This window comes from Prinia subflava, chromosome 5, assembly GCF_021018805.1.
Source record: "Prinia subflava isolate CZ2003 ecotype Zambia chromosome 5, Cam_Psub_1.2, whole genome shotgun sequence".
Classification (NCBI taxonomy): domain Eukaryota; kingdom Metazoa; phylum Chordata; class Aves; order Passeriformes; family Cisticolidae; genus Prinia; species Prinia subflava.
In genome coordinates, this window is record NC_086251.1 from 57,033,463 (window position 1) to 57,057,990 (window position 24,528).

General features: G+C 38.8%; 1 protein-coding gene across 4 annotated transcripts in view; it reads left to right on the forward strand.

Moving 5' to 3' along the window:
- The window catches only part of PPP2R5E (protein phosphatase 2 regulatory subunit B'epsilon), a 70,387-nt gene that overhangs the window by 41,583 nt on the left and 4,276 nt on the right, over positions 1-24,528 (forward strand). For all 4 annotated transcript variants that reach the window (XM_063399540.1, XM_063399539.1, XM_063399541.1 and 1 more), the window contains 10 exons: positions 11,202-11,303; positions 13,913-14,005; positions 17,983-18,113; positions 18,198-18,257; positions 18,862-18,970; positions 19,948-20,001; positions 20,097-20,147; positions 20,965-21,084; positions 22,186-22,313; positions 24,088-24,189. In XM_063399540.1, the coding sequence (XP_063255610.1) occupies positions 11,202-11,303; positions 13,913-14,005; positions 17,983-18,113; positions 18,198-18,257; positions 18,862-18,970; positions 19,948-20,001; positions 20,097-20,147; positions 20,965-21,084; positions 22,186-22,313; positions 24,088-24,189 (950 nt within the window). The remainder of the gene's footprint in view (positions 1-11,201; positions 11,304-13,912; positions 14,006-17,982; positions 18,114-18,197; positions 18,258-18,861; positions 18,971-19,947; positions 20,002-20,096; positions 20,148-20,964; positions 21,085-22,185; positions 22,314-24,087; positions 24,190-24,528) is intronic.

Genomic DNA, 24,528 nt, shown 5'->3' on the forward strand with positions numbered 1-24,528 from the left:
TGAAAAAAATCTTAATATGGCTTCTTTGTGTGTATGCATTGTCAGAATGCCTGTAATTATGAGATCAGATTCTTCCCCTTCTCCCTCACCCTCTCTTGCTCCCTTCTGCACTGGACCAGTGTTGTGAATGAACTGCTTGCTTGTGTTATTTCTTCAGTATGTGAACTCCTGCAGCATTCAAATACCAGGCAGAATACAGTATGACTTTCCTCTTTTTGCTCAGTTTTTCTGCTGATGCTGCACTGTAGCATCTGAATGGTTTGCAAATGTTGGTTTAATCTAATGTGTATCCCTTGTGATGAACAAAGCCTATCACACCCTCTGCATAGAAAGGATGTTGATGCACACATAACTTCAGTAAAATTGGGGTCTTTTTCTGGGTGTAGCAGATGCCTCCAAACTCATCCCCTCAGAGAATTTGGGAATTTTTGTAGCATTTTTGTTACTGAGATTGTATTCTTGCATTGTCTTTGGTTATAGTTGTTCACTGCAGCAACATCTCTTGAATAAAAACTCTGCAAGGTAGTGTTGCCTTAGCTTGGGCCCCAAGAAACAAGAAGAATTTCATTTGTAATTGTTTATAAAGTTCAATTTGAATCATAAATCAAATCATAATCTATGAAACAATGTGTTCTTGAACTGTGGAAGACATGTAAAACCCCTTTGCTGTCATGTCCTACTGTCCCTGCAGTCACTTGTATTGATTCACACAGCAGTTTTTAACTTAAAAGAAATTATGTATTGTCTAAGGAGTTTGAAAAGCATGGTTTGGAATAATTTCCTTAAATATAGTCTGTATCTACGATCTGGAGGAGTTACTGGAAATAAAAATACAGCCTGAATGTTTCCAGTGGATTTCATATTTACTAATGGAGGTTAAGAAATTCTAGTCTCAGCTTAGCTCCTTTTTGATAGAAAACTTTTCTCTCATCTTTTCCTTTCATTGCATCATTCCCTTCATTCTGCTTTCTTCTACTTTGCATTTATGGTGTTGAACCCAGGCTGTTCCTCTTCAGTGCTGGGGTACTGAAGCAAGGGAGGACTGTGAATATTCTCATGTCCTGTGTCTGGCTACCCAGTGGCCCCTGACTGCCCAAACCTGGTTTTTTTTTACAAGTAAAAAGATGCCTAAGTATTCAGGGAAGTGAACATGGTTTTTCCTAGAGAATTCCCTGAGAAAATTGTAAATTTAATTGTAATTTAGATTTTGGATGAAATTCTAGCCTGCAACAGCCACGTGAGCTTTGGTGAAGGTGTAAGCAGTTGACAGCTGGAGTCCCCTAATTGTGTCTGTCACAAACAGTGGTGTTCTTGGTGCATGTGATGCTGGAAATCCACTTTGGTGTTGTATTCCATGGGAGCAGGAGGCAGTGCCCTGACACTGAATTTATGTGAGTGAATCCATAGCAGATGCATCAATGATTCCTGTCGATTGTCCCAGCCAATGCTATTGCAGTGTTTCTGCTAAACCACATCACCAGGGCTTTTGAGGCTTGCAGGTATTTTGTTTTTTTGCAGATAGACTATCTGGTAAAAATGCTATTTTTTCCTGCTGGTCTTTGCCTATAAAAGCAAGACTTCTTCACCACTTTGAGCACAGTTACACGGCCCTAAAGGGAAAGGTAGTTCTTCTAATATAATATAGAATAAGTTTTTAGCACATACTGCCTGGTGAAGAGAGGGCATTAGTCACTTTGTGCTGAATCATTCATTTTTGGTATAATTTGCTGTTTGCAGTAAGTACATGTTGTTGTTTCAGGCAGTTTTGTGTCCGTAATCATACACTGAGGCAGACTTAAATGTGCACAGTTGACTTCATGGGTGCAACTACCTCCTTCATGTGCTTTTGGGGATTTTAACCAAGATCTCCAGTTGTATTCACAGGGGAGCTGGTCTCAGACCTGTCACGATAGTGAAGAAATCAGCAGTAGCTATGTCCTGATTGCTCCCTGATTGCCTGCCACAATTGTCATGTTTTCATTGAAAGACCAGGATCTTAAAACTGATCAAAACTGAGCCCTATTGTTTTATGTCCCTTTGAAAGTTCTCTACCCTGTTATGTTTAGTGTTTATGAATCTAAGAATTAATATTTCTTGCTTGTTCCTTTGGGCTAGTGTGGTTTGGAGGTGAAGGGAAAGAAAGTTCTTTTGTGAGTTTAAGCATCATCCAGGAGCAGAAAAGAAAAAAAGATGCACCAGTCTAAAACTGGTATTTTTAAAGTTACTAATATTCATAGAGAAGGATTAATAGCTGAAGTGTTTTATCATCTAAATAATCTAAAATGTTCAAAAAAGTAATATTTGTGGAACAGATGTTTTTTGTTAAAAGGTTTTTAATGTATGTTAATGATCTGTTAGTGACCCAAAAGGTGTTTGGCTCTAGACATACTAGGCTAGGAAAAGGTTGCCAGTAGAATTCTTCAGAAGAGCTGAGATTTTTAATTGCTTCTAAAATATAAGGGTTTGAAAAAGTCATCTGTGGTAGCTAGAGAACTTATGGATGTTTTTCATGCCGACCATCTAAAATTTATGCCATTAAAAGCTTTATCCATGCTTGTAATATCACATGTTTTCATCTTCTCTTGAGCATGTGATATGATGTTGTATATAGCTAAATGTGAAACCACTTGGCTGTTTGTCAACCTGCGTGCAAATCTGCTTCCTTAAACCACTCTCTTTAGCTTGATACAGTGTCTGGCATGTTATTCAAAAAAAAAAGAGATAAAACAGAATCTCCTAATGACCACCAAAGCAAGTTGCAGAGGCCTCATCCGTGTCATCAATATCAGTTGATGGGGAGAGCAATTGGGATTTGTGTTAATGGCCATGAGCTGAACAGATTAATTCAGGAGGGTATTGCTCAGCGTGCTTCCCCTGCAGTTTGATGTGTTGTTCAGAAGGGCAGATGATATTCTTTAGAATTAGGCAAGTCTTAGGAAAAATGGCCTTGCCAATTAAGCCACACTCTGCTAAGAAGGAAATGCCAGTAATAGGACTTTATGAGCCAATAATTGGACACTTAATCTAAAATTTATTCCTGTCTGAGCAAAATGTGGAGGCTTAAACTAATGATACTGATTTTTGCTGGTAGATTAAGTAGTGGTAGTTGAATGAAATAAATGTTTGTTATTATCTGTGGTATCCTGAAGGGTGTATGTGAAGGTTGAAACTGTTTGTGTTTTATGGATGTTAAGACATAGATTGAGGAAACCGATCTATTTCATTTAGAAAATGGATGATACAATTGATAAGCTGTTAAACTGAGAAGTCTGGATGAATCTCTTTGTTGGTGAGAGACCTTTCAGCTCTCCTGCTTGCTTCTTTAGAAATTGTAAACCCTGGCGCTGGCGTTTATGTGACATCAGTGTGTGTTTGCCAGCCCACAGGAGATGGCTAATGAAACTCTCTTCAGATCCATCTTTTAGAGTGGAATTGTGGTACTTTGTTCTCTTTTCTAAGTGCTGAAATGCCTCTGACTTCCCATTGTCATCTTTTCTGTAATGGCAAATCGAGTAAAATAAGACTGTAATTTCTGTACAGCCAAAGTGAAACATCATGGGAGATGTCATGTGGTGTAGAAGCTGTGTTAAGCAACACAGGGAAAGAAACTTCATTAAATCAATACCCAAATAAACACAAAAAATGCATTTTAAAGGTCAGATTCTGGTTTGGATTTGGCTTTTTTTTTTCTCTTTCTCTTCTTTCTACTGACATAAATCTGGAGAGACTGCATTTGTTTTTACTGCAGGTTTGTCTCAACAGATGTGAGGGCAGAGTCTGCTCAGGAGTTTGTTTGTGACAGACCCGTTAAACATAAAGAATATCTTGCTAAGCCATGATTTTTTTAGCATGTTGAGGAACCTATTTTTAGGAAGTGTTCTAGCTGTTAGACTTCATAAGCATTTTGGTTTTTATGTTTTCTATAGCTTTAGCTGTGTCTTATGACTAAGTATGACATCTTCAGAGTTTCTGTATTAAAATGTTCTTGGATAGAGATTTTTCTGCAGGTCCACCTATATTCAGTCTTACTTTTTTGATTTAACAAAAACCCTGTGTGTATGTTCCTGTTGCTTCTTGCATTTGGTTTCAAAATATAATACTGAATGTCATTTTAAGGGACATAAATGAAATCATATACTCTCACAAGAACTGACAAATCATATCCCTTTCTAATGGGAATTTAATATAAGTGCAAGAATTCTGTAAAATACTAGGAATTAATCTTGAACTTAACTTGACTCAGTGGAAGTGGAACAGATTTTGAAGCCATCTGAAATGCTGGAAGGAAAATGCAATGTGCTTTAACCCCCCCAAAATGTTTTTTGATTAAAAATTGTCAGGTAGGTGCAGCCATAATGGACCAAGCATGCCATTGTTAAAAAAACACATAAAACTCACATCATATTTTAAATTCTGTTCTTCTTTCTTTAATGTTAGGGTTATCAATTCTGTAGAAGCAAGAAAAGAATCTAACTTTGATTTCTTTTCTGCATTATTTCCAGATACTTTTGTTAGATGTTTTTGTTATTCACATTCTTTATACACCTAACTCATTTTTAACATACAATACTTATTAAAAGCAGAGGCTCTGATGTCCTATACTCCTCAAAAAATCAGTTGGAGGCAGCTCCTCTTGCAGCAGTTGTCCGTAATAATTTTTCCAGCCAGTCTGTAATTACATTTACCCGTATCCGTTATTCCTGCGGTTGGTTACATAGGCCTTGCATCTGTCAGACTTTATCTGCATAACAGTTCAGTGACTAGGTCTAAAGCAAAGAAATAAACTGGAAAAACACCTTCTTGTTCCAAGAAGCACTTGAGCTATATTTATTTATTTATTTACTTAAAGGACCTTTACATCCCCACACCCTAGTTTGGCTGTGTCATCCTCATAAGTACCTTCAAAGCATTTTGTCTACAGACAAGCACAGTGTTAATTTTCTGTGGGATTGTTTTCCTGAGTTTTGAATTGTATGTTTTGTTCTTTAGTTTGGAGTCCAGGACAGCATCAGTTTTGTAATGCTGTCTAGAGTTCAAGTTCATGCATTGGCAGGGTTTCACTTGCTCTCCTGCCTGCTCTAGAGGTGAGGGGCTCTTTCTGCTGGTACCATGCTTTAATTTGTCCAAGATACTTGAGCTACTGCTGTGATTTTTCAGACTGTATTACAGAATTATCTGGGCACACATTAAATAAATAATTCTTCCATTGAATCATCTGAAAACTTAGCTTTTTTCCTCCCTGTCACAAAGAGATAGTGATGAATGGGGTTACTGGTAGGGTACCCAGATGTAGTTCTGGTCCAGGTGACCTAGAGTGGAATTGCAGAGCTGCAGTTTCCAGCAGTGGGAAGGTTGTACCCACGGCTGCTGCCTGGGCTGGGGTCTGGGCTAACACTTCTAAATCAGATCCAAAGTGTTGTAATCCACCTTGATTCCTGTCAGAGTGAGCCAGATGAGAACAAGGGGTAATGGCTTTAAACTGGGAGGGGAGAACAAAGGGTAATGGCTTGAATTTGGAAGAGACAGGACAGATTACGTGTTAGGATGGAATTCTTGGGTTGGTGGGCCACTGGCACAGGCTGCCCAGAGAAGCTGTGGCTGTGCCATCCCTGGAATCGTTTCAGGCCAGGTTGGATGTGGTTTGGAGGAACCTGTTCTAGTAGAAAGTGTCTCTGCCTGTGGCAGGGTGGATTGGAATTCGATGACCTATAAGGTCCCTTCCAACCCAAACCATTCTGTAGTTCTGTGAGAAGTTTCAGGGTTTGTAAATTGGGTTTCTTTTGGGCAAAGCACCCACTGCAGGAGTATAGCTGCTGCTTTTTTCAGTGCAAGATATCACTAGAAAGCAACTCCTCCCTCTAAACACACATGGTGTGGACATTGCACCTGAGCAGCAGCTGTTTTGTCCTGTGATCTTTCTCTTGCTGTACTTCTGCCAAGAGAAGCATTGCCCAGGGATCTCAGGTGTGCTGCTTCCTCATCTGTATGGATGGAAGCTGCTGCCACCACTGAAGTGGGTGATGGTAAGCTAACAAGTTTAGGAGCCTTGATCCAGAGTTAAATTCTTGCAGGTTATTGATTGAATTTTTAGAAGACTTAAAGGTCAAAGGAAAATGAGAAGAACTGTTTTTCCCCCCAGCCTGTGATCTGGATTGTTGACTGTGTTCACAATCCAATGTAGTTCATTTTGATGCAGCCAAGTCAAAAGTGATGCTGCTGGGCAAAAGAAGGCACATAATATTAAACCCTGAAAGACTGTATTCAGGCAAGCAGTGGTGCAGAAAAGAACCTGAGCATTGTGGCTTGCTTATCATGAGTATCTTAATATGAATTTCTGGTACACTGCACTGTTCAAAGAGGTGAATGTCGATAAATTAATACGACAACATGCAGGAAAAAAGAGGGAGATGGTCTGGCTTTTTATATATACCCCAGTGCACTTGTGCACAGGTGGGAGGTCAAAGGAAGGAGGCAAAAATAATCACAGGATTAAAAACAAACAGAGAAACCAACAACTGCCTGGGTTTAGGAGCTTTGTTTTTCCATTTAACAACACAGAGGTTGAGAGTTGTCATGTCTATATAAAAATAGCTATCTATAGATAGACACATACTGCATATGCAAATATATATACAGGTGTAAAAGAGATCTGGTGGTTTAACAAGAACCAACAGGGTATCAGGCAGATTCAACCTTGAGATCAAAAGCAGTGCTGTAGTTAAATTAGTAGTGAAACTTTAGGAAAAGAGAGCTGGTGGAACAGTTTATAACATTTTAAGGTAAAATGGGATACTACATTTTGTAAGATGCTTTTGAGTCAAACTTCAGGGAACAATTCAGCGGGTTTTATAGAAAGATTATAGCTGACTGCAGTAGTTGCTTCAGGCTCTAGAATATGTAAATCTGTAAACAATATTAAAAAACTCCACATATGCAGATATGTTTCAGAAGGGCAAGTCCAGTGTCTTTTCCAGGGGCCAATGTTGTCTCCAGGTTAGCATGGCTTCGTGTTATGACTTAATTACATTTTATTGCTTCTCTATGTTATTATTATGCACAGCAGTTGAAACATTGTGAGCAGAGACACTGGGTTTCAATTTTATATGTACATGGGGTTTATTTGGATGATTCCACATATTTTTAATTGAAGAGCAAGTGTTCCCAGTAAGCTAAATGGGTATCCACTTACCCTGGTTTTATATAGAGAATATATTAAACTTTGCAGTGTGTGTGTTTGTTTTCATTTCAGCTTTCATTCAGGAAGACTATTACTGATAAAAATCTTGGTTTCAAACAGCACAGAGTAGAAGTGCTCAGCTGCAATTCAATTTGTGAAGTGTTTCTGTTACAGCCTTGTCACTTTTATAGCACTCCAGTGAGAGGCAAAGAGAGGACTCCTCAAAACAGGAATTTTGCCTTCAGACTTGAGCCTCTTACTACCTTCTTTTCTAAAAGTTATTTCAAATATAAATGTGGTGATAAAGCTTTCTTGAAGCTTAATGCTTTTACCTGTATATTCATAATTTTTTAGTTCTGCATTGCCAAGTACCAGCCATCAGATCTGTTCAGAAATTGCAGCTCACTGTCTGGGAGGGTACAGAGCAGCCTCCCCTGTCTAGTTTATTTTTAATGAATTGACATTGACTTGTAATTGGCTGGGAGAGTTTTTGTCTTGGTTCTGGTTGGAATTAGATGTTAGATGAGATCTTCAGAAGACATTCTTTATTAAGAGGGCAAGTGAAGCACTGGCACAGGTTATCCAGACAAGTTGTGATTGCCCTGTCCCTGGAAGTGTTCAAAGCCAGGCTGGATGAGGCTTGGAGCAGCCTGGTCTGGTGGGTGGCATCTCTGCCCATGGCAGGATGTTGGAACGAGAAGACTTTTAAGGTCCCTTCCAACCCAAAGGGCTCCATGGTTCTGTGAGTCGTGCCTGACTGACACGCTGACACAGAGGTTTCTGTGCATTTCCAGTCTAGAAATCTCTCATTTCATCACTTCCAGTTTGATCTTGGATGTTTTCAGTTCAGTGCCAATGGATTTAACTGCTTGTTAAGTTGGCTTCTGGCACTTGTGGGTTCGGATTCTGCGTGGTGGAGGAGCTGTGGTGGACTTTGTACACCCATTTTGGTGTGGGCTTCTGAAAGGTCCAGCCATGGAGAAGAGGCTGCAGGTGTTCTTGAGGACAGAGAGGGGACATCTGTCTTGATACAACTTTCTAGAATATAAGCGTTCTGGTTTGCCTTCCAAAAATATCATCTGGGCTTGGAGGCGTTCCTCATCAGTGGCAGACAGAAGTCAGTATTGATCCACAGTCGTTTGTGTTGGCTTTGGGAGAGGAATCACTGGGGATGGTGTATGCAGGCTGGCAGGGATGATCCAAGAGAGGTCAGGAGAGAAATGATTCAGCTATCCAGCTGAAGGAATTCTGGCCCAGGGATAAATATTAAATAACTGCCTTATGCCTGTGTGAGAAAAGTTCTTTCCAGATCCAGTGTAGTGTGTTCCTGCTTTAGTGTGGTGGCTGTCAGGGTCTCCATGTACAGCTGGGCAGTTCATGCATGGAAGGACTTGTTGCCTTCAGTTCTCCCTTAGAGGCTTATAAACATTAACCACCCAGAGGCTACTGATTTAGATAAGCATGCTATAAATTGACACTGCATGTAAATGAGCTGTCCTGCTGTGTTGTGGTGATTAATGTAACTGTAATGGCACACATTATCTCCTAAAGTTATGATAACCTGGGGAAATCACTTAAAGATAACCTGTTCTGTCTGTTCTCCTCAGGAGAATATCTGCATTTTGGCTCCACATAGCTTATCTTTACTCCAAATGCAAAACAGAAAATGGAGAGCAAACTGCATACTAGGACCATATTCTAGCTTGCACTGCATTTACTCCTGCATGTTAATTTTCTTATGCAAAAAAACCCTGCTATTGAGTTCCCTTGAGACTGGCATTTTTCAGTAGGCACTCTCCAGAAATTGTAGTAATTTTGTCCCAAGCTCAAGATCCAGGTGTCAGTCCTGGCACTTAACTAATTATTGCTGAATCTCTCATATTTCTGTCATGCCAGTAAGGCCCTGGCACTGCTTGAGGCTTGGTGTGACTTAATTTGAGTTTTACAGGAATTTATCTTTGTTTAGCTTTTCATTCTGAAAGTGCAACTTTCCCTTGCAGGTTTTGCTTGTGCCATAATTCAGTATTTGTTCCAGTTTGTAAACAAAACAGCTGATGAGTGATCTGTAGGTACAAGTTTTAATAATACATGTATAGTTAAATTTGCAGAAAATTTTCTTTTGTGTTTCAAATGAAATTTCAAGCAGAAAAGGAAAAAAAAAAGCTGGATTTGGTTTTCTTAGTTTTTTATTTTGATCCAAATCCTGGGAGAGCTGGAGTTTTCGACTGTGAAACATTAACAAAAAATGCTTGAGTAAGTATTTTAGAATCCCAGATGTTTGGATTCAAGGTACATTTCCCACTTTTTACTTGGAAATCCTATGAGCTGTCTACCCTCTTTTGTGTTCTACCATAGAAACTCTGTCTTGCTAATTCTGATCACTCTCCTCCTCTCCCTGCGTTTTCATATCAGGGATAGTAGAAGGAGGAGCTCAGGAATCCTTGAGGAAAGACAAACTGTAACACGTGTGTATTCCTGGAATAGTTATTTGACCTCTCATGAGATGAGAAATGTCTCTTCATGAAGGGGCTCTTGAGAGAAGTGAATGAGCTGGGGGAGAGGCAGGAGGAAGGAGAAGCAGCTCATCTCCTGATGAGTGCTGGCAGTCCCTCAGCCGGTGGGCACAGGGCGGGAGGAGTTCACCCCCAGCAGCACAGGCTGGACTGAGTGCTGTGTCTGAAAGCAATGCTGAGCTTTACAGAGTGGGGCCTCTGTAGAGCCTGCAGGACGGGAACTGCAGTGGCACACACCCTCTTGTGGCAGGAAGGGACAAGTCCCAGCACAAACCAGTGTGGTGTCTTGCTTTCTGTGCTCACTGGTTTGCCTTGCTCACTCTTTTGTGTTCAGTGAACATCCCTCACTCGGGTGCACCGTGTGTGCTTTCCTGCACTTAGCTCTTTCATCTTTCTGTTTATGCAGTGCCTGAATCTGTTCTGTTTGTGTTGCAAATTCTAAAACTTCACCCTATTTAAATGTGGTTTTATCAGTATTTGAATTGTATTTCAGCTGTGGGCTTTAAAGTGCCCTTTCTCACTAAGTTGCCAACATACTGAAAATATACCTTACAGACTAAAACATTTACAGGAGCAAAAAAGCTGGAAAAATAAAGAAGGATGCCGAAGAACATACTTGTTTTGTGTCTTAAATAGCTTAGTTTGTCTGAACTACTATGAAGGGGTCATGTATAGATTAGGGGATAACATGCTGCTTTTCCCAGCTGTTTGATTAACCAGCTTAGAGATGGGTCCAATGCGCAGGAGCAGAGCACAAGGAGGGCACACCATCACCTTCCAAGTGCAGGGAGGCCCTATAGCATGTTTGCAGTTTATCAGATTTGCTGCATAATAAGCTGTACGCTCCATTCAGCACTCTAATTAACCCAGGAAAGCTCTCTGGCTCAGTCTTTGCTGATAGCATGAACCTCACAAAGCCAGGCAGTCTCACCAAAGTACCTCTAAATAAGATTAAGCAAAGCGAGCCAGCCATGAAATAAAATGTAGGCTAAGTGTCGAGCAAATACTATTATTTGCTTTCATTTAGTACCAAGTTCTGTACTTGGCATGAGATGTCCAGGCATTTAATGTGTGAGTAGCACTGGCAACTCCTAACAAGTGCTGACAGATGAGACCTTAATCATTAATGTTTCTTTGTACAGACAAAAATAACAAGTGCTCTATGACAACACTTACAAATAGGAGTTGATGGTATTTCCTACAACTCCTAAGCAGTCCTGGCTCCCATTGATGCCCATCAGGATTGGGAATTATATCTTGGTGAGCTCCTCTGGAACGTGGTGGCAGACTGGGTAATGCCAGAGGAAAAGAGAAAAGCCAAGGCTGGTGGCAGGTTTGTGAAGTGACAGGTTCCTTAGTCCTGTGCTGTTGCTAAAGATCCTTGTCAGACAGCAGGAAAAAGAAATAGTGTTTAAGTGATGGAGGATAGAGCAGGCACAGACATCCAGAGTCCTGAAATCTATTACCTGTTTGAAGAATTTATCTCATCTTCCTTTCTTTGCCTTTTCCAGGTATCTTGCAATATCTTCAGAACTCTCCCACCTAGTGACAGCAATGAATTTGATCCAGAAGAAGATGAGCCCACCTTGGAGGCATCGTGGCCGCATTTACAGGTTTTTGATTATTTACCTCAGAAGAAATTCTTGTCATTTCCTAGTGTATCTAATAATTCTCTCAGCTTTTTTTTAACCTGTGAATCAGAACTAGTCTGTGAGACACTAACATTCATTAATACTGTTTATGATTCTAATATAGTACCTACAGAGATGGGAGAGAACTTCGTGATACTTGCAAAATGTTGAAGCTTTCTTTCAAAATTATATTGATGGTGTCTCTCATATTCCTGTTTTCCTTCATTGATTTAAAAATTATTTTGCTTTCCCAACTGCTTTGGTGCACAAGTGTTTTTCATCAACTTCAGCAAGAGCATTGTGAGGATGACACTGCTGGCAGTTTTGCTTTATTGAGGGTGGTTAATATTCATACAGAAGTGCACAGGTGTTGGCAGCTGATCAGAAAAATGAATGAGAAGCTGCATCCCTATCTAAGTCCTCCTTCCCCTCCTCGAGTCAAGGTTTGCTCCCAGGTGTTTGTAGCAGGATTCAAGCTCGCTGAGTAGCAGCCCTTCCTCTGAATTTCAAAACAAGGGATTTTGAGATCCCCATGTGGAAGGAATAACACTGCATCCCAGTCTGGAGTTACTAGCACAAGAAAATCATGGACCTGTTGGAGTGGGTCCAGAGAGGAGGGTGCAAAGATGATCAGAGGGCTGAAGCACCTGTCCTGTGAGCACAGGCTGAGAGAGCTGGGGTTACTCATCCTGGAGAAGGCTCCAGGGAAATCCCATTGCATCCTTCCAGGTCTTGAAAGGGAGCTTGTAAAAAACAAGGGGGAGTGACTTTTTACATAGTCAGAATAGTGATAGAACAAGGAGATATTCAGATTACACTTTATTAAGAAGTTCCTGACTTGTGAGGGTGTAAGGCCCTGGCACAGGGTGCCCAGAGAAGCTGTGGCTGCCCCATCTCTGGGAGTGTTGACGGCCAGGCTGGATGGGGCTCTGGTTGGATGAGCAACCTGGTCTGGTGCAAGGTGTCCCCTACCCATGGCAGGGGGGGTGAAATGAGGGGATCTTTAAGGTCCTTTCCAACCCAAACCATTCCATGGTTCTGTGATTTTGAATGAAGAACATAAACTGAACTGGAGAAAGCATCATTGATACCGATGCAGTAAATTCCTTTACAGAAAATATAGATGAAGATCCTGTGTGTTAGTCAGGGTAATGACTCACACCGTGGTAAATTTACAAGAAGTTTGCTTGAGTAACAGTTTGTGGAGTTTGGGAGTTTCTATGAGCAAAGGAGCAAAATTTATCTCAGCCTGAAATGAGGATTTTATTTTACAGATTTTATTTTACAATCCTGTGAGCAGTTTGTTTCACTCTTTTGTGCTCTCTAATTCAGAATCTGTTGAAATGTAGGTTCATCCCTCATTTATATTTAAATTTCACAAAAAAAATAAGAATCCTCAAAACTTCAAGGCAGCTCGGAGGAGCTGTGCCTGCCTGGAAACAGCACAGTCAGTGACACTGGTGCTGTAGTTCAAAAAGTGATTATTTGCATGGAAATGATGGAATTTCTTATCCAGTGGATGACTTACCATTGTCAAGAAGACATTCACCAAAGTATTTGTGAGAAGTCGATGGAATTGATTTCCTGATGATTTAATGTTGGTGTTATGTAAGCTGTCACTTTTCCCACAACCTATTTCTGAACCTCTCTCCTGCTTTTTGATTTCCTATTGCTTCCTTTGAGAAGTCAGAGAACGCTGTTACAAAGTACCAGCAGCAGTTTTGCAGCATATTGCTGTCATAGAAAAGTTTAAAATAATTTTAAAATGTAATTTTTAAGCTTCCTTTCTCCTTTCAGTATCAATATTCATCCTCACTAAAGACAAAAAGTAAAAAGTTTTCAATGGCTGCTCTTTATGAAAAGGTTCTGCAAAGGGAATGGCTGGCTGGCAGCTCATTACCAGTGACAGATCAGAGTTGCTGTCTTATGAGGCCACAGCAGTCTCTGTTTCACTTCACTTCCTTGTTCCCTGGTCTTTATACTCTTCTTTTTCTCCACTAAATGAAAAGTCTTGCTGTCCCACTGAAGACTTTAGGTAGAGATGGAATTGCATGAAAATAAGCAGATTTTCTCCAGCCCTGAGGCTAATCTTTACAGTAAGTTAGGAACTTCTGAATAAATTCTGGTTTGTATTCTTCTTCTGTGTTTCAAGTGGTGCTAGAACACTACTCTAAGCAGTTTCTAATTTAATTTAAATATTTCCAAACTCTTTCACCAACCCCTTCAGAATTATAATGTCTGTATTTGATGTGACTTGAGCAGTTCACAGGGCAGTTTAAATGTGCTTCCCAATTACTCGAGGAAGCTTTACAAGATGATAACAAGCATTACAAGATGGCAGTGGCTGTTCTTGGTGATGAAATGTCTGACTGGAGTTAAATAAGCAAAGGCAACTTTAAAAGCTCATGTAATTTAACTAAAAGGTGCCAATTCGATGAAGGAGAAAACCATTTTCCATTATATTAACCCATTCTACTGGGGAAAAACAAGCATTTAATCTTCTAACAAAATAATTTAGGGAAATACTAAAAATACAAAGATTAATCAAGTCTTAAACTAAATCTGTGTTTTGTTTATTTTTTCTTTTGCAGCTTGTATATGAGTTTTTCATACGATTTTTGGAAAGCCAAGAATTTCAGCCCAGCATTGCCAAAAAGTACATAGATCAAAAATTTGTATTGCAGGTAAGCTGGTGTGTTTTCTTTAAGGCTTAGTGTCGCTTTTGGGAAAAAAATAAAATCCTCTACAAAGATTTTGTTCAGGATTTGAAAGTATAACTTCATTTGCAACAGAAAAAGGCTAAACCTGCATCTGCAATGAAAGTTTTCAATCTGTAGAGGTAGTGAAAAAAGGTGTGTGTGTGTTTGTATGTCCGTCTGTGTTGCTATAGATACATAAAATAGATTTTGTGGCTGGGATCTGGTTGGGATCCAGTTTTGATACCTCAATCAAAATATTTGACTTACTAGTTTTGAGAGGGAGCTGAAACAGTAACTTGAAAAAGGAAAAGTTTGCTACCAAGTAGTCTCAAAATGCTGTTCTCTCTATGTAGAGAGACTACTTAAACACCAGTTTTAATGTATCTTAGTATTGTTTATGCATACAGGGGTGGTTGAAGGAAGTTGTTTTCTGGGATAAACCAGGACACTCCACACATACATCTTTTGTCTTCAGGTTTGAGAGCAGGCCTGTCTTGGGTTTTCTTTTCCCTTCGTGAGTTTCTGTGTAACTACAAAGTCATAAAGAACTTTGTGCTTGATGCTGTCTGTAGCTTGCTTTTGAAATCAGGGGAATTTAGAATAATTCCTACTTAGCTGGAAAAGGGAGTTCTTTGTAGGCTGGTACTTGAATGAAAAACAAACTAGAGTTGGCAGGAGATACCCAGCATTTCTGAAGACCTTTCTCTTGCCCCTTACCACTCATGGAGCTTTTCTTTTCCCCTGTAGTGTCAGGCTATAAAAGTTGTGCTTTTACTGTTCATGTATATGGTTTGGAGGAAGAATACCTGAAAAATGTAGTGAAAGAGTAATTTCTGTCCTTGCACTCAAAGTTTCAAAGAAGGGAATTCAATTTCCTTCTAGTTGCACAAGACCTTCTTCATCCTACAAAAGCAATAGGATATACTTGGATTTTTATTTTATCCATCTCCTAAACACAAGAGCATTTTTCATCTGGATCAAACCTCTAGTGGTTTCCTTTTTGTTCATCACTACTGATTTGACAAGGAGATGCACCAATGTGTTAATCCAGTACCTGGTGGAGATAAAAGAACATGCATGATAAATCACTCCTGACAGCTTTTTCCAGGCTGGTTTTAGTTTGATTAGATAGAGCAGGATTGCATTAGGATGAATGCATGTGCTCTCCTTCAAAATATAGTAAAAATAATTCTCAGATGCTCCTGTTCTGTGCTGCTGAACTTGGTCATGACTGGCAACATCCCACTCACACCCTTTTCAGACATTCAGAACTGTCAGTTTGGCACAGGAGAATGGGTCTAAACCAAGGATTTTAATTTTTTTTATTTAAATCCACTAAATGGAAGAATAGTATCTACTGAAAGAGGGGAATAATGAGATTTTAAAACCTATATATCAGAAAACATGATATGACAATTAAGAGGTCAAAGGTGTTCTAAGGATTGCTATGTTCTTGCTGTGTGGTTTGGTGATGCACATTTTTATATTGTTGTGCACAGTGTCAATTCAAAATTCACATTTTTCTATGAAAAGTTCTATTCAGCCACATATATATATATATATATACACACACACACACAGAGCAAGTAGATATATTTCCATGTGTGTAAATAATTTGGGTGATCTGTAGGAACTGGGGTGTCCTTCCACTTGCTGTTGTGTTTGTTGTGTGTCAGGAGGAACTCCTGAGTCTCTGCAGGAAAGCAATTTGGGGCTTAAGAACATTGAGCATTTTGGTGTCTTGTGACACTGACAACATAAGTGGGACATTTGGAGTATTTGGAATCAACTTTTTCTCAAAATTAATTTTTAAATTTATTTTTAATTTTAACGAAGTGTTTCTTGGCAGCAAGAATGCCTGTATGAAAAAATATATTAAAAAGTTACAGCTTTTTTAATAGACTTCTTCCAAACTTTTTGCTTGTTTACTTGCCTTTTTTTTTTTTTTAGTATAGCTGTGTTTCTGGCTTTCAGCTGTATGTTTTAATAGAATACTGTATTTACCAGTGTAGTTGTTCATTTCTAAAGCCTGCTTATGTACAGTTTGAAATGGTTGGCAGTGGTTGCTAAGAGACATACTATTCAAATATATCCACAAGTCTCTGTGTTATGTAGGTTGCTATTTTGGAAAATTAATTTCCCTTTTCTATGTATCTTTAGAATAGTCAACATAAATTAGAGAAATCTTGCAATTTATCCATAAAAATAAGACTTTATTGTTGAAACCTGATAACACATTGGACATAGCAAAATAATTGTCTTTTTTTTTTTTTTTTTTTTTCAATGAGAGACTGGGTCTTAGTTTTGCAGTGTTTCCAGAGAGGATCTGCATAAGGGAACTGGAAATAAAAATACTTCTCAATCCAGTAAGAAGATGAAAAACATAAATGCTTCCAGCTGTTTGCTGTCTTAGGCTGAAATGGGCTATTTGGGGAAGGATGGGGTGACTATTTATTTATTTAAATCTAGAACTAATTGAACAAAGCAGTGTGTTTATAACCTCTGGAGGGCAGCTGACAAACCTCATACTGCCCTCATAAAATTCCCACCACAGATTCTTACTGCAAGGAAAATACAGTGAGGTCTCATTGCAAGCTGCAGAATGTTCAAAACAATGAGGAAGAATGTGTGCATCAGTCCCAGACCTGGATGTCAGAAAACAAAATCCCAGACAGCCTAACAGCTCTTAATCAATTTTTTTCCTATCTTTTTTTCACCTCCTCAAAGCTGTGTAGCACTTTAACTCAGATCAGGTATAGCATGCATATATTGACATACATACCTTGTAATAGGTATTCATAATTTATCTGTGAATCTAGGATAATTTTGTTTTCTGCCACTCCTGTAATGATTTTCTGACAGCATCTTACCCATTTGTAGGACCTGTTTGACAAACTGTCTTTATTTCTCTTGCAAGACAGGTCCTGGTTGACAGTTACTTTCTTTTTCATGCAAGACAGATACTGGTTGCTTATGATTACTAAAAATTACCTGAAATTCCAAGTTTTCTACACATTTATGGCAGTTGGTTGTGCTTTTTGCTTTTAAGTAAAGTTTACCTCTGAATTTATTCCAAATATCTACCAGAATAGCCGATGTTGTGGTGTCACAAAAAAATGAAGAAGGTGGCTTAGGGAAAACTCATATTTTTGTAGCAGAGGATTCAAGGGGAACAAAACAAAGATCTGCAGGTGATATTCCTGCTGCTCATTTCATGCAGCTTCAGGTGGCAGATTTTGGGGTATATTTTGTACAATACCAGACACTAAAACACCTCCTCTCTTGACTGAGCTTCACATAATTATTTTACTGTCCATTTAAGAGCTAATTAGTAAATTTTTGGATTTTCCAGTGTTAGGTTTTGTTTTTTCTTTGTTCATTGTTTTGTTTTGGTTTTTTAATTGGCATTGTGAAATTACTGTTTTGCTCAAAGTGAAGGATTAATTCTCTCTGGTGTTTTTGATTGTGGCAATTGGTGGAGATGCTGTAAGAGCAGATCCAGGGCTGGCATGGACCTCCCTGTTGAGTCTTTCCACTGGGTGAAGGCCATGCAGTCACTGGGAAGGCTGAAGAGCTCATCATATAAATGACAAGCAATTAGAAAAATGTGACCTTGATACAATGTTGTGAGAACAAAGTATTGGAGCAAATGAGGAGCTTCTGGTTCTGCAGAGTCAGGGAATGGTGGATGGCAAAAGGCAAACTGTCTTATCATATTTATTTTTGGGGAGGAGGAAGGCAGCATTTCAGAGCTAGTTAATCACAAATTTATTATTCTGCGTTTTGTGATGTTGTACTAAGATTCCAGCAGATTTTTAAATACTGGGTATCTACTCCTTGGGTACCATAGATGTCAAATTCTTTCATTTATGTGTTTCCATGAATTCAGTTTCATACAGAAGTCTGTGTGTCCTGCTTGTCAAATGTCTCCTGTTTCAGTTCTCTTTTTCCTTTAAACACAGCTGTTGGAGCTTTTTGACAGTGAAGACCCTCGAGAACGAGACTACCTAAAAACAGTCTTGCACAGAATTTATGGCAAGTTCCTGGGTCTTAGAGCATTTATCCGAAAACAGATTAATAATATTTTTCTACGGTAAGTTGTGGAAGAAGGTGCTTTTTGCTTATGAACGCTTTAGGAAACTGATCTATCGCTTATATTTAACTTTTCTTTTTTTAGATTTGTTTATGAAACTGAACACTTCAATGGCGTAGCTGAACTGTTGGAAATTTTAGGAAGGTAAATGAGTCTTTTTTTATTACCTAACTCAGACTTCCCTTGTGGACATGTCAGGATAGTGTCAGATTCGGAAAAAGTATTATGGTAATCCCTGATTCTGAAAACAGATGTGAGCACATGCTCATCTTTAATCCCGTGTGCAAATCTCTGTCACATCTTTGCCAAGAATATAGAACTGCATGCAAGTTACAGCCCAAGTGTTGGATGAGTGCATGAAATACTGCACACTTCATCCTTACATGCTGGAGGATTATTTTCTTCTAAGCACGCTTAGCAGAGTGAATGTTTCGAGTGAGTCTAATTTTGCTGGGTTAATTACTCAAGACCACCTTGCTTACATGAATTTACAGACCACATAGACAAGGTCTTTTCTGTTTGGCACCAGGTTTGTGCAGCTGTTTATGTGATTATTCCTAATGGGAGCTGGATTGCTACCTAGAGTAGTGCCCTGCTAATATAAAGCAGGACCAAAGTCAGCACCTGTTTACAAGGGCTATTTGTAAACAGGTGCTGACTGCTAAATATATTTTAATCTACAAAATGCTTGTTCAGTATTGCTCTCTGTGATGATGACACTAACAAATATTTCTTTTCTAATTTCCAGTATTATCAATGGTTTTGCTTTACCTCTCAAGGCAGAGCATAAACAGTTTCTGGTGAAGGTGCTGATCCCTTTACACACTGTCAGGAGTTTATCACTCTTCCATGCACAGGTAGAAATTGTGAAAATATTTTCTGTTCAGTAAGAATTACATGTATATATTTTTTAAGGTTGCTTTGTAAATTTCATTAAATGCACACAAAAAGTGGGGGGGAAATTCTAAATGTGGAAAAAAATACAATTGATTTTTTCCAAATTAATTCAGTATCTTTTGTATGACAAATATCTAGCTGCTGTTCTGATTAGATAATTAAAAGCCTAACATCTGTAATGTTTTGGAAATTTTATTTAGTAGTTAAGCTCTCTCTAGATTTCCTCTCTGCTCTGTTCTCATTCTCACAAGTTTGCCTTTCCCATTCTCTCTCCCAAGAGGATGTTTGGGTTTCCTTAGTCTTGTGCTGTCAAGGCTCTTCTCCACCCTGGCAACCTTCAGAATACTAATACCCACATTTTTTCATTTAATATTCTCCCTCACAGGTTCCTTAATACTGCATTTATGCTCTCATACATCTTTTTATACCTCCAGCTTACATGATGTAATTTTCCCTCTGATAACTGCTACCTGTTGCCCTTCTGTCTGATTTTCAGACAGTGCAGTATTTCTTATGGTGATAAAGCTCTGCTTTCTAAGTATGTTATTCCAGGTTTTAGCTGTGTCGACTCATCTTGCAAGAATTCTCATGACTTTGTTGTATAAAATTAGTAAAAAGACACCTTTTGAGAGAGTGGCAAAAGCTTCAAAACATTGCTTGTATGACTGTATTTAGAATTCCAAGTTGTTCTGATTTTTATTTTATGTGCTGCTTTGTCACTTGAATTGTTCTTGTGAAGTGTCCTCTTCTTTTTTATAAACTGAACTTTGAATGGGTTTGCACAGTGCGAACTGTGCATCTCAGTCTAAAATTGGATGCAATTTGAGAGAGCTGAATAGCATCTTGCCTTAAGTGTCTCTTTTTTAAAAAGTTGGGGTTTTGTGGTTTCTTTATAGAAATGTTCTAATTTTTTTTGTCAATTCTTACCTCTTCACAGCTGGCATATTGCATAGTACAGTTTCTGGAGAAAGACCCCTCACTCACAGAACCAGTAAATATCTCTTTCATACTTCTTTTTTCACTATCAATGGTTTACCCTGTAGACAGAAAAGTAAGAAATCTAACTTCTTTTTCCTTCTAATTTAGGTCATTAGAGGTTTAATGAAATTCTGGCCAAAAACCTGCAGTCAGAAAGAGGTAAGTGATATACTAGCATTACAAAAAAAAAAAGTTATTTTGCTCTAAGAATAAGGGAATCTTTAAATAATTCATTGTTGCTAGCACATGCTGTGGTGAATCCTGGTATTATTTCTTGCAGATGATTTTTCAATACTTTAATTCTAGTTTTTTGAACAGTTTTGACTGTGAAAAGTTTGATAACTATGGTTTCTATACACAAAATAAGTACTGGTACTTCTGCAGAGAATTTTTTAGAAAGGAGAAAATAAACATAGTTGAGGATAGGTTGGAAAACTCTGTTAGATTTGGCATTGTTTACATATAAAGGCAGTATTTTTCCAGTGAGAATGAAAGATGCTTTATGTGGTGTTTACCTGCTAAACATGTAAAAGATGCAGTTCAACGTGTGCATTTTTGTTTCAGATGCAAATCAGAGTTTCCTCAGTGAGGTTTGTGAAACAGCAAAACTGTTATTTTGAATATTGCTCTCAAAAGTGAGGTAAAATTAGGAGAATCTCCTTAGTTATTAAAGTTTAAGCCTTGGTTGTTCAGATCTTTGTATGAGACAAGGTTTTCAGCATGGATATATATACTGGTGCAATTCTAAATATCATTCAAAATACTTTAAATGCAGCACTTGAAGAAACTTGTCCTTGTTTTAAGAGACTGAGTCCAAAAACTGCCAATGGTAGAACTGCTGACAATTTTTGAGTGAGGGTCTCACTGAGCTAGTGAGGTTTCCATTTCTTCCTGAAGCAGTAGAATTTGAAGGTTACCAGCATTCTGCAGAACAAGATGGAGGTTTTATATTCAATGCTTTCTTTTTTGTCTTTAGGTCATGTTCCTAGGAGAGCTGGAGGAAATCTTGGATGTAATTGAACCATCACAATTTGTGAAAATCCAGGAACCCTTGTTTAAACAAATTGCCAAGTGTGTTTCTAGCCCTCATTTTCAGGTCAGTGGTAGAGGTTGTTGTTTGTATAGGAATGTACAGTCTCAGTTTCAAACATAACACCCCTCAAATGTAAATATTATTTTATGTTATGTTTTTAAATACTTCTGTGGAAGAGGGTGTGTTGGGGTGGAAGGTTAGGTCTGAGCTCCCTGATTAACATGTTAGAGGTGTTTGGGGTTACAGCACAGCACTTGTCCTTCTGAGCCCCTCTCAAATCCTTAAGCTGTGTCCAAGCAGACTTTGAGCCCTTCTCACTGTGGGTGGCAGGTGCTGGCCCTGTAGACCTTGGAGGATGGATTTGCTCCCTGGTTTTGATGCAGAATTGTGCAGTTCTTGTTTTCTGACTTGTTTCCCTCTAACCACATAACCACGTGTCTGGCTAGAGGTGACACAAACTGTAGCTTATTTTAATCACATTGTGTAATGGGAGGAAGGGGAATGAATGGGATGTAAATGGATATGTGAAGAGGATATAGAGTTCATGGCCTGTAGTGTCTCCATATTAAGCCTGCTGATCTGTCCTGGCACAAAGACAGATGTGATTTTTCAGCTCTTCCTTGGACTACATCTTCTTTTAAATCATGATTCGGATCAGCATCCTCCTTCCTAGCCCCCAGCTCCTCTCCAGGGTTATTACTGTCCTTGGTACCTTCCTCACACTTCAGATTTCTCCTCTCCTATCCAGCCCAGCTCCTGGGCCTTTCCCTGTCTCCTTCCTTGGGTATCCCAGCACTGCTGGCTTTTTTCCAGCTGCATTCCTCCTGATTTTGAGGGAAGGGGTGATGGGAAGTCTCTCTCTGCTCTTCCTTCCCCTCCTCAACTGCAGCACTGATGCTGTGTCTGCAGCCAGTCTTCAGTGAGCAGTAACACATTGCTCAGGAAATAGAGAGTGGGTACTGTGGGATCAGAACTACAGGACAGAAAATTCAAACTTAATTCCATTAATGCATGTTATGCTACTGATTAGAATTTAATTCCAAAACTAATTACTCCTGTTAGCTCATCTTTGTGGAGTTTCTCTGTGATTTGTGTTTCCTTCAGAAAATCACAAAATTACAGGTGTCTGAATTCCTGTTAATATTTTATTTCTTTGACTCAAAGGTGGCTGAAAGAGCGCTGTATTATTGGAATAATGAATACATCATGAGTTTGATAGAGGAGAACTCAAACGTTATACTTCCCATCATGTTTTCCAGCCTTTACAGGATTTCTAAAGAACACTGGAATCCGTAAGTTTGTGCATTTACACTTTATCTTACCATTTGACATCCCACTGATAAACTTAGGGAATGTCTGAATGGGAGAGATGCAGCCTCTAAGCTGCTCTGAGCAAGTGCAACTCTGTTAATGCCAGGATATATTAGTCTGCACTTGAGCTTGTCTCAGTGCTTTTAATTAACTGGTATGTGTACAAAATCACTACCTTGTGGGATAAAAATAGGCATTCATACAAGTTGGAAAAAAAGAAGAAATTAAATGTTACATTAATATTGAAGGAAAAATGTTGCTCATCAAGTGTTTCTCCTACACAGTTTTTTTTTTGTAAATGGGTTGGCTCTTAAGCCTGACTGTGAATTGTCTAGAAGATTATCACTTGGCATTAATAAATCCTTGTGGCTGTATCATTAACTGAAACCTCTGGGAGACTTCTGGTGTTTGCATTTTTTAAAACATCCATGAAACATACAGACAGTGTATTCTTAGGTTGGGTTGTTTTTTCTAAATTATTTAAATACAGCTGTTCTCTATGACAATAATTGAGCAGTTACTTTGTATTGATATTGTGATAATTAGACAATTTTATTTTAAACTGAGTAACCTTCAGTTTTCATGAAAAATTCTATTAGTTAGGTGACATATATCCTGTATTTTAGTAGGAATTTTTTTCTAAGTCAAGATGATTAGCATTTAGCAAAACCAGTATTTTTAATGAGCTGTGCTGTGTGCAGGTCCCAGTTCCTTTGAGACCTTCCTGTAAAATGTTTCATCTTTTCAAACATTGGTCTTTTTGTTCTGTACCTAGTCAAACTCGCAAGTTTGTGTGGTTACATGACAAATTTATTGCTGCTGGAAAGCCTCTGTAGTGTAACACTGGTCACAAAAGGACACTTTCCATGGCACAGTACCCCAGTAGTAGTCTCCAACCTTTTATAAAATGCACTGGGATGCTTCTGGTAATGAGAATATTCCAGTATCCCAGTTCACAGGATTTTCATACCTATGGAAATTTTGTTACATGAGCCAGGTAACGACACATCTAAAATAAAGGAGATATTTAAAGAATTTTTGTATTTATAAGACAATTTTTCATGTTGGCAACAAAAATGAAAGTTTATTTAAAGAGATGAGAGAGACAGGGGAGTGTGGGAAATGGCACACAGTTTGTGTGCTGTTAGGATTAGCTCCAAAGGTTCCTGGCACTGCTACTGTTGATTCACTGCCTCCTGGCTGAAGAGCTGCTTCTTAAGCAGCCCTGGGTCTGAATATGATAGTCAGAGTAGTGGATCAGGAACGGTGAAAGGGAAAATGAATATGAACTCTATAAGCACAAGGAAATCACTCCTGAAATACAGCTTTGTATTTTGCATAGATGCACTGAATATTCAGCTTCATAGACGAGTCATAAGGAAATGTGAATCACTTTCATTTTGTGTTTGAATTCTGTTCCTTCTGCCAGCATTGATGATTTGAATCTCTGAAGCTGCATTCAGAATTGCTCCACAGCATGAGGGAAGGGACTGTAGTTATGTGTAATAGCTTTCTGTTGTTACCTTTTACCCTAGAGTTTTGGCCTGCTCGTTTCAGTAGTCAGCAGGGACATGAAAGCTGATTCTCACCTTTAAGTATGTAAATCAGAATAGTTTCACTGAAATCGAGGAATTTACATAACCATACTTGCAGGAGCAGAATTGGTCACAGAAAGGCTGGGAAGAAGAGACACTTTGTTTGATTTCACCTGAAACTAATGGATTCCTTTCTTTCTTCTTTTTCCATGTTTCATAGGGCTATTGTGGCTTTAGTCTACAATGTGTTGAAGGCATTTATGGAAATGAACAGCACCATGTTTGACGAGCTGACAGCCACTTACAAGTCAGATCGTCAGCGGTAACTTTTTAAAGCTTTTTTTGTCAGCTGTGCACACGGCCTGCAGTTTAGTTCTCCCCTTACACTCAGGTGCAATTGCATAATCTCAGGCATAATAGACACTGCACCATTTTTGCTCTTTCTCTCATTAGGTTTCTCCTTGCAGGATGTGAGATTGTGTGTGCAGGTTGTTCCTTTAGCCTTTAGTAAATACAGTATCCATTGCATCACTTGGGAATCCACATTCCTCATGCAATTCCTTTTTGAATCCACCTTCCAAAACACTTAAGTGTATCAAGATCTTCAATAATAAAAGGGAAAGAAGGGTTTGAAGTCTTTAAACAAAGACTTTAAAAAAAA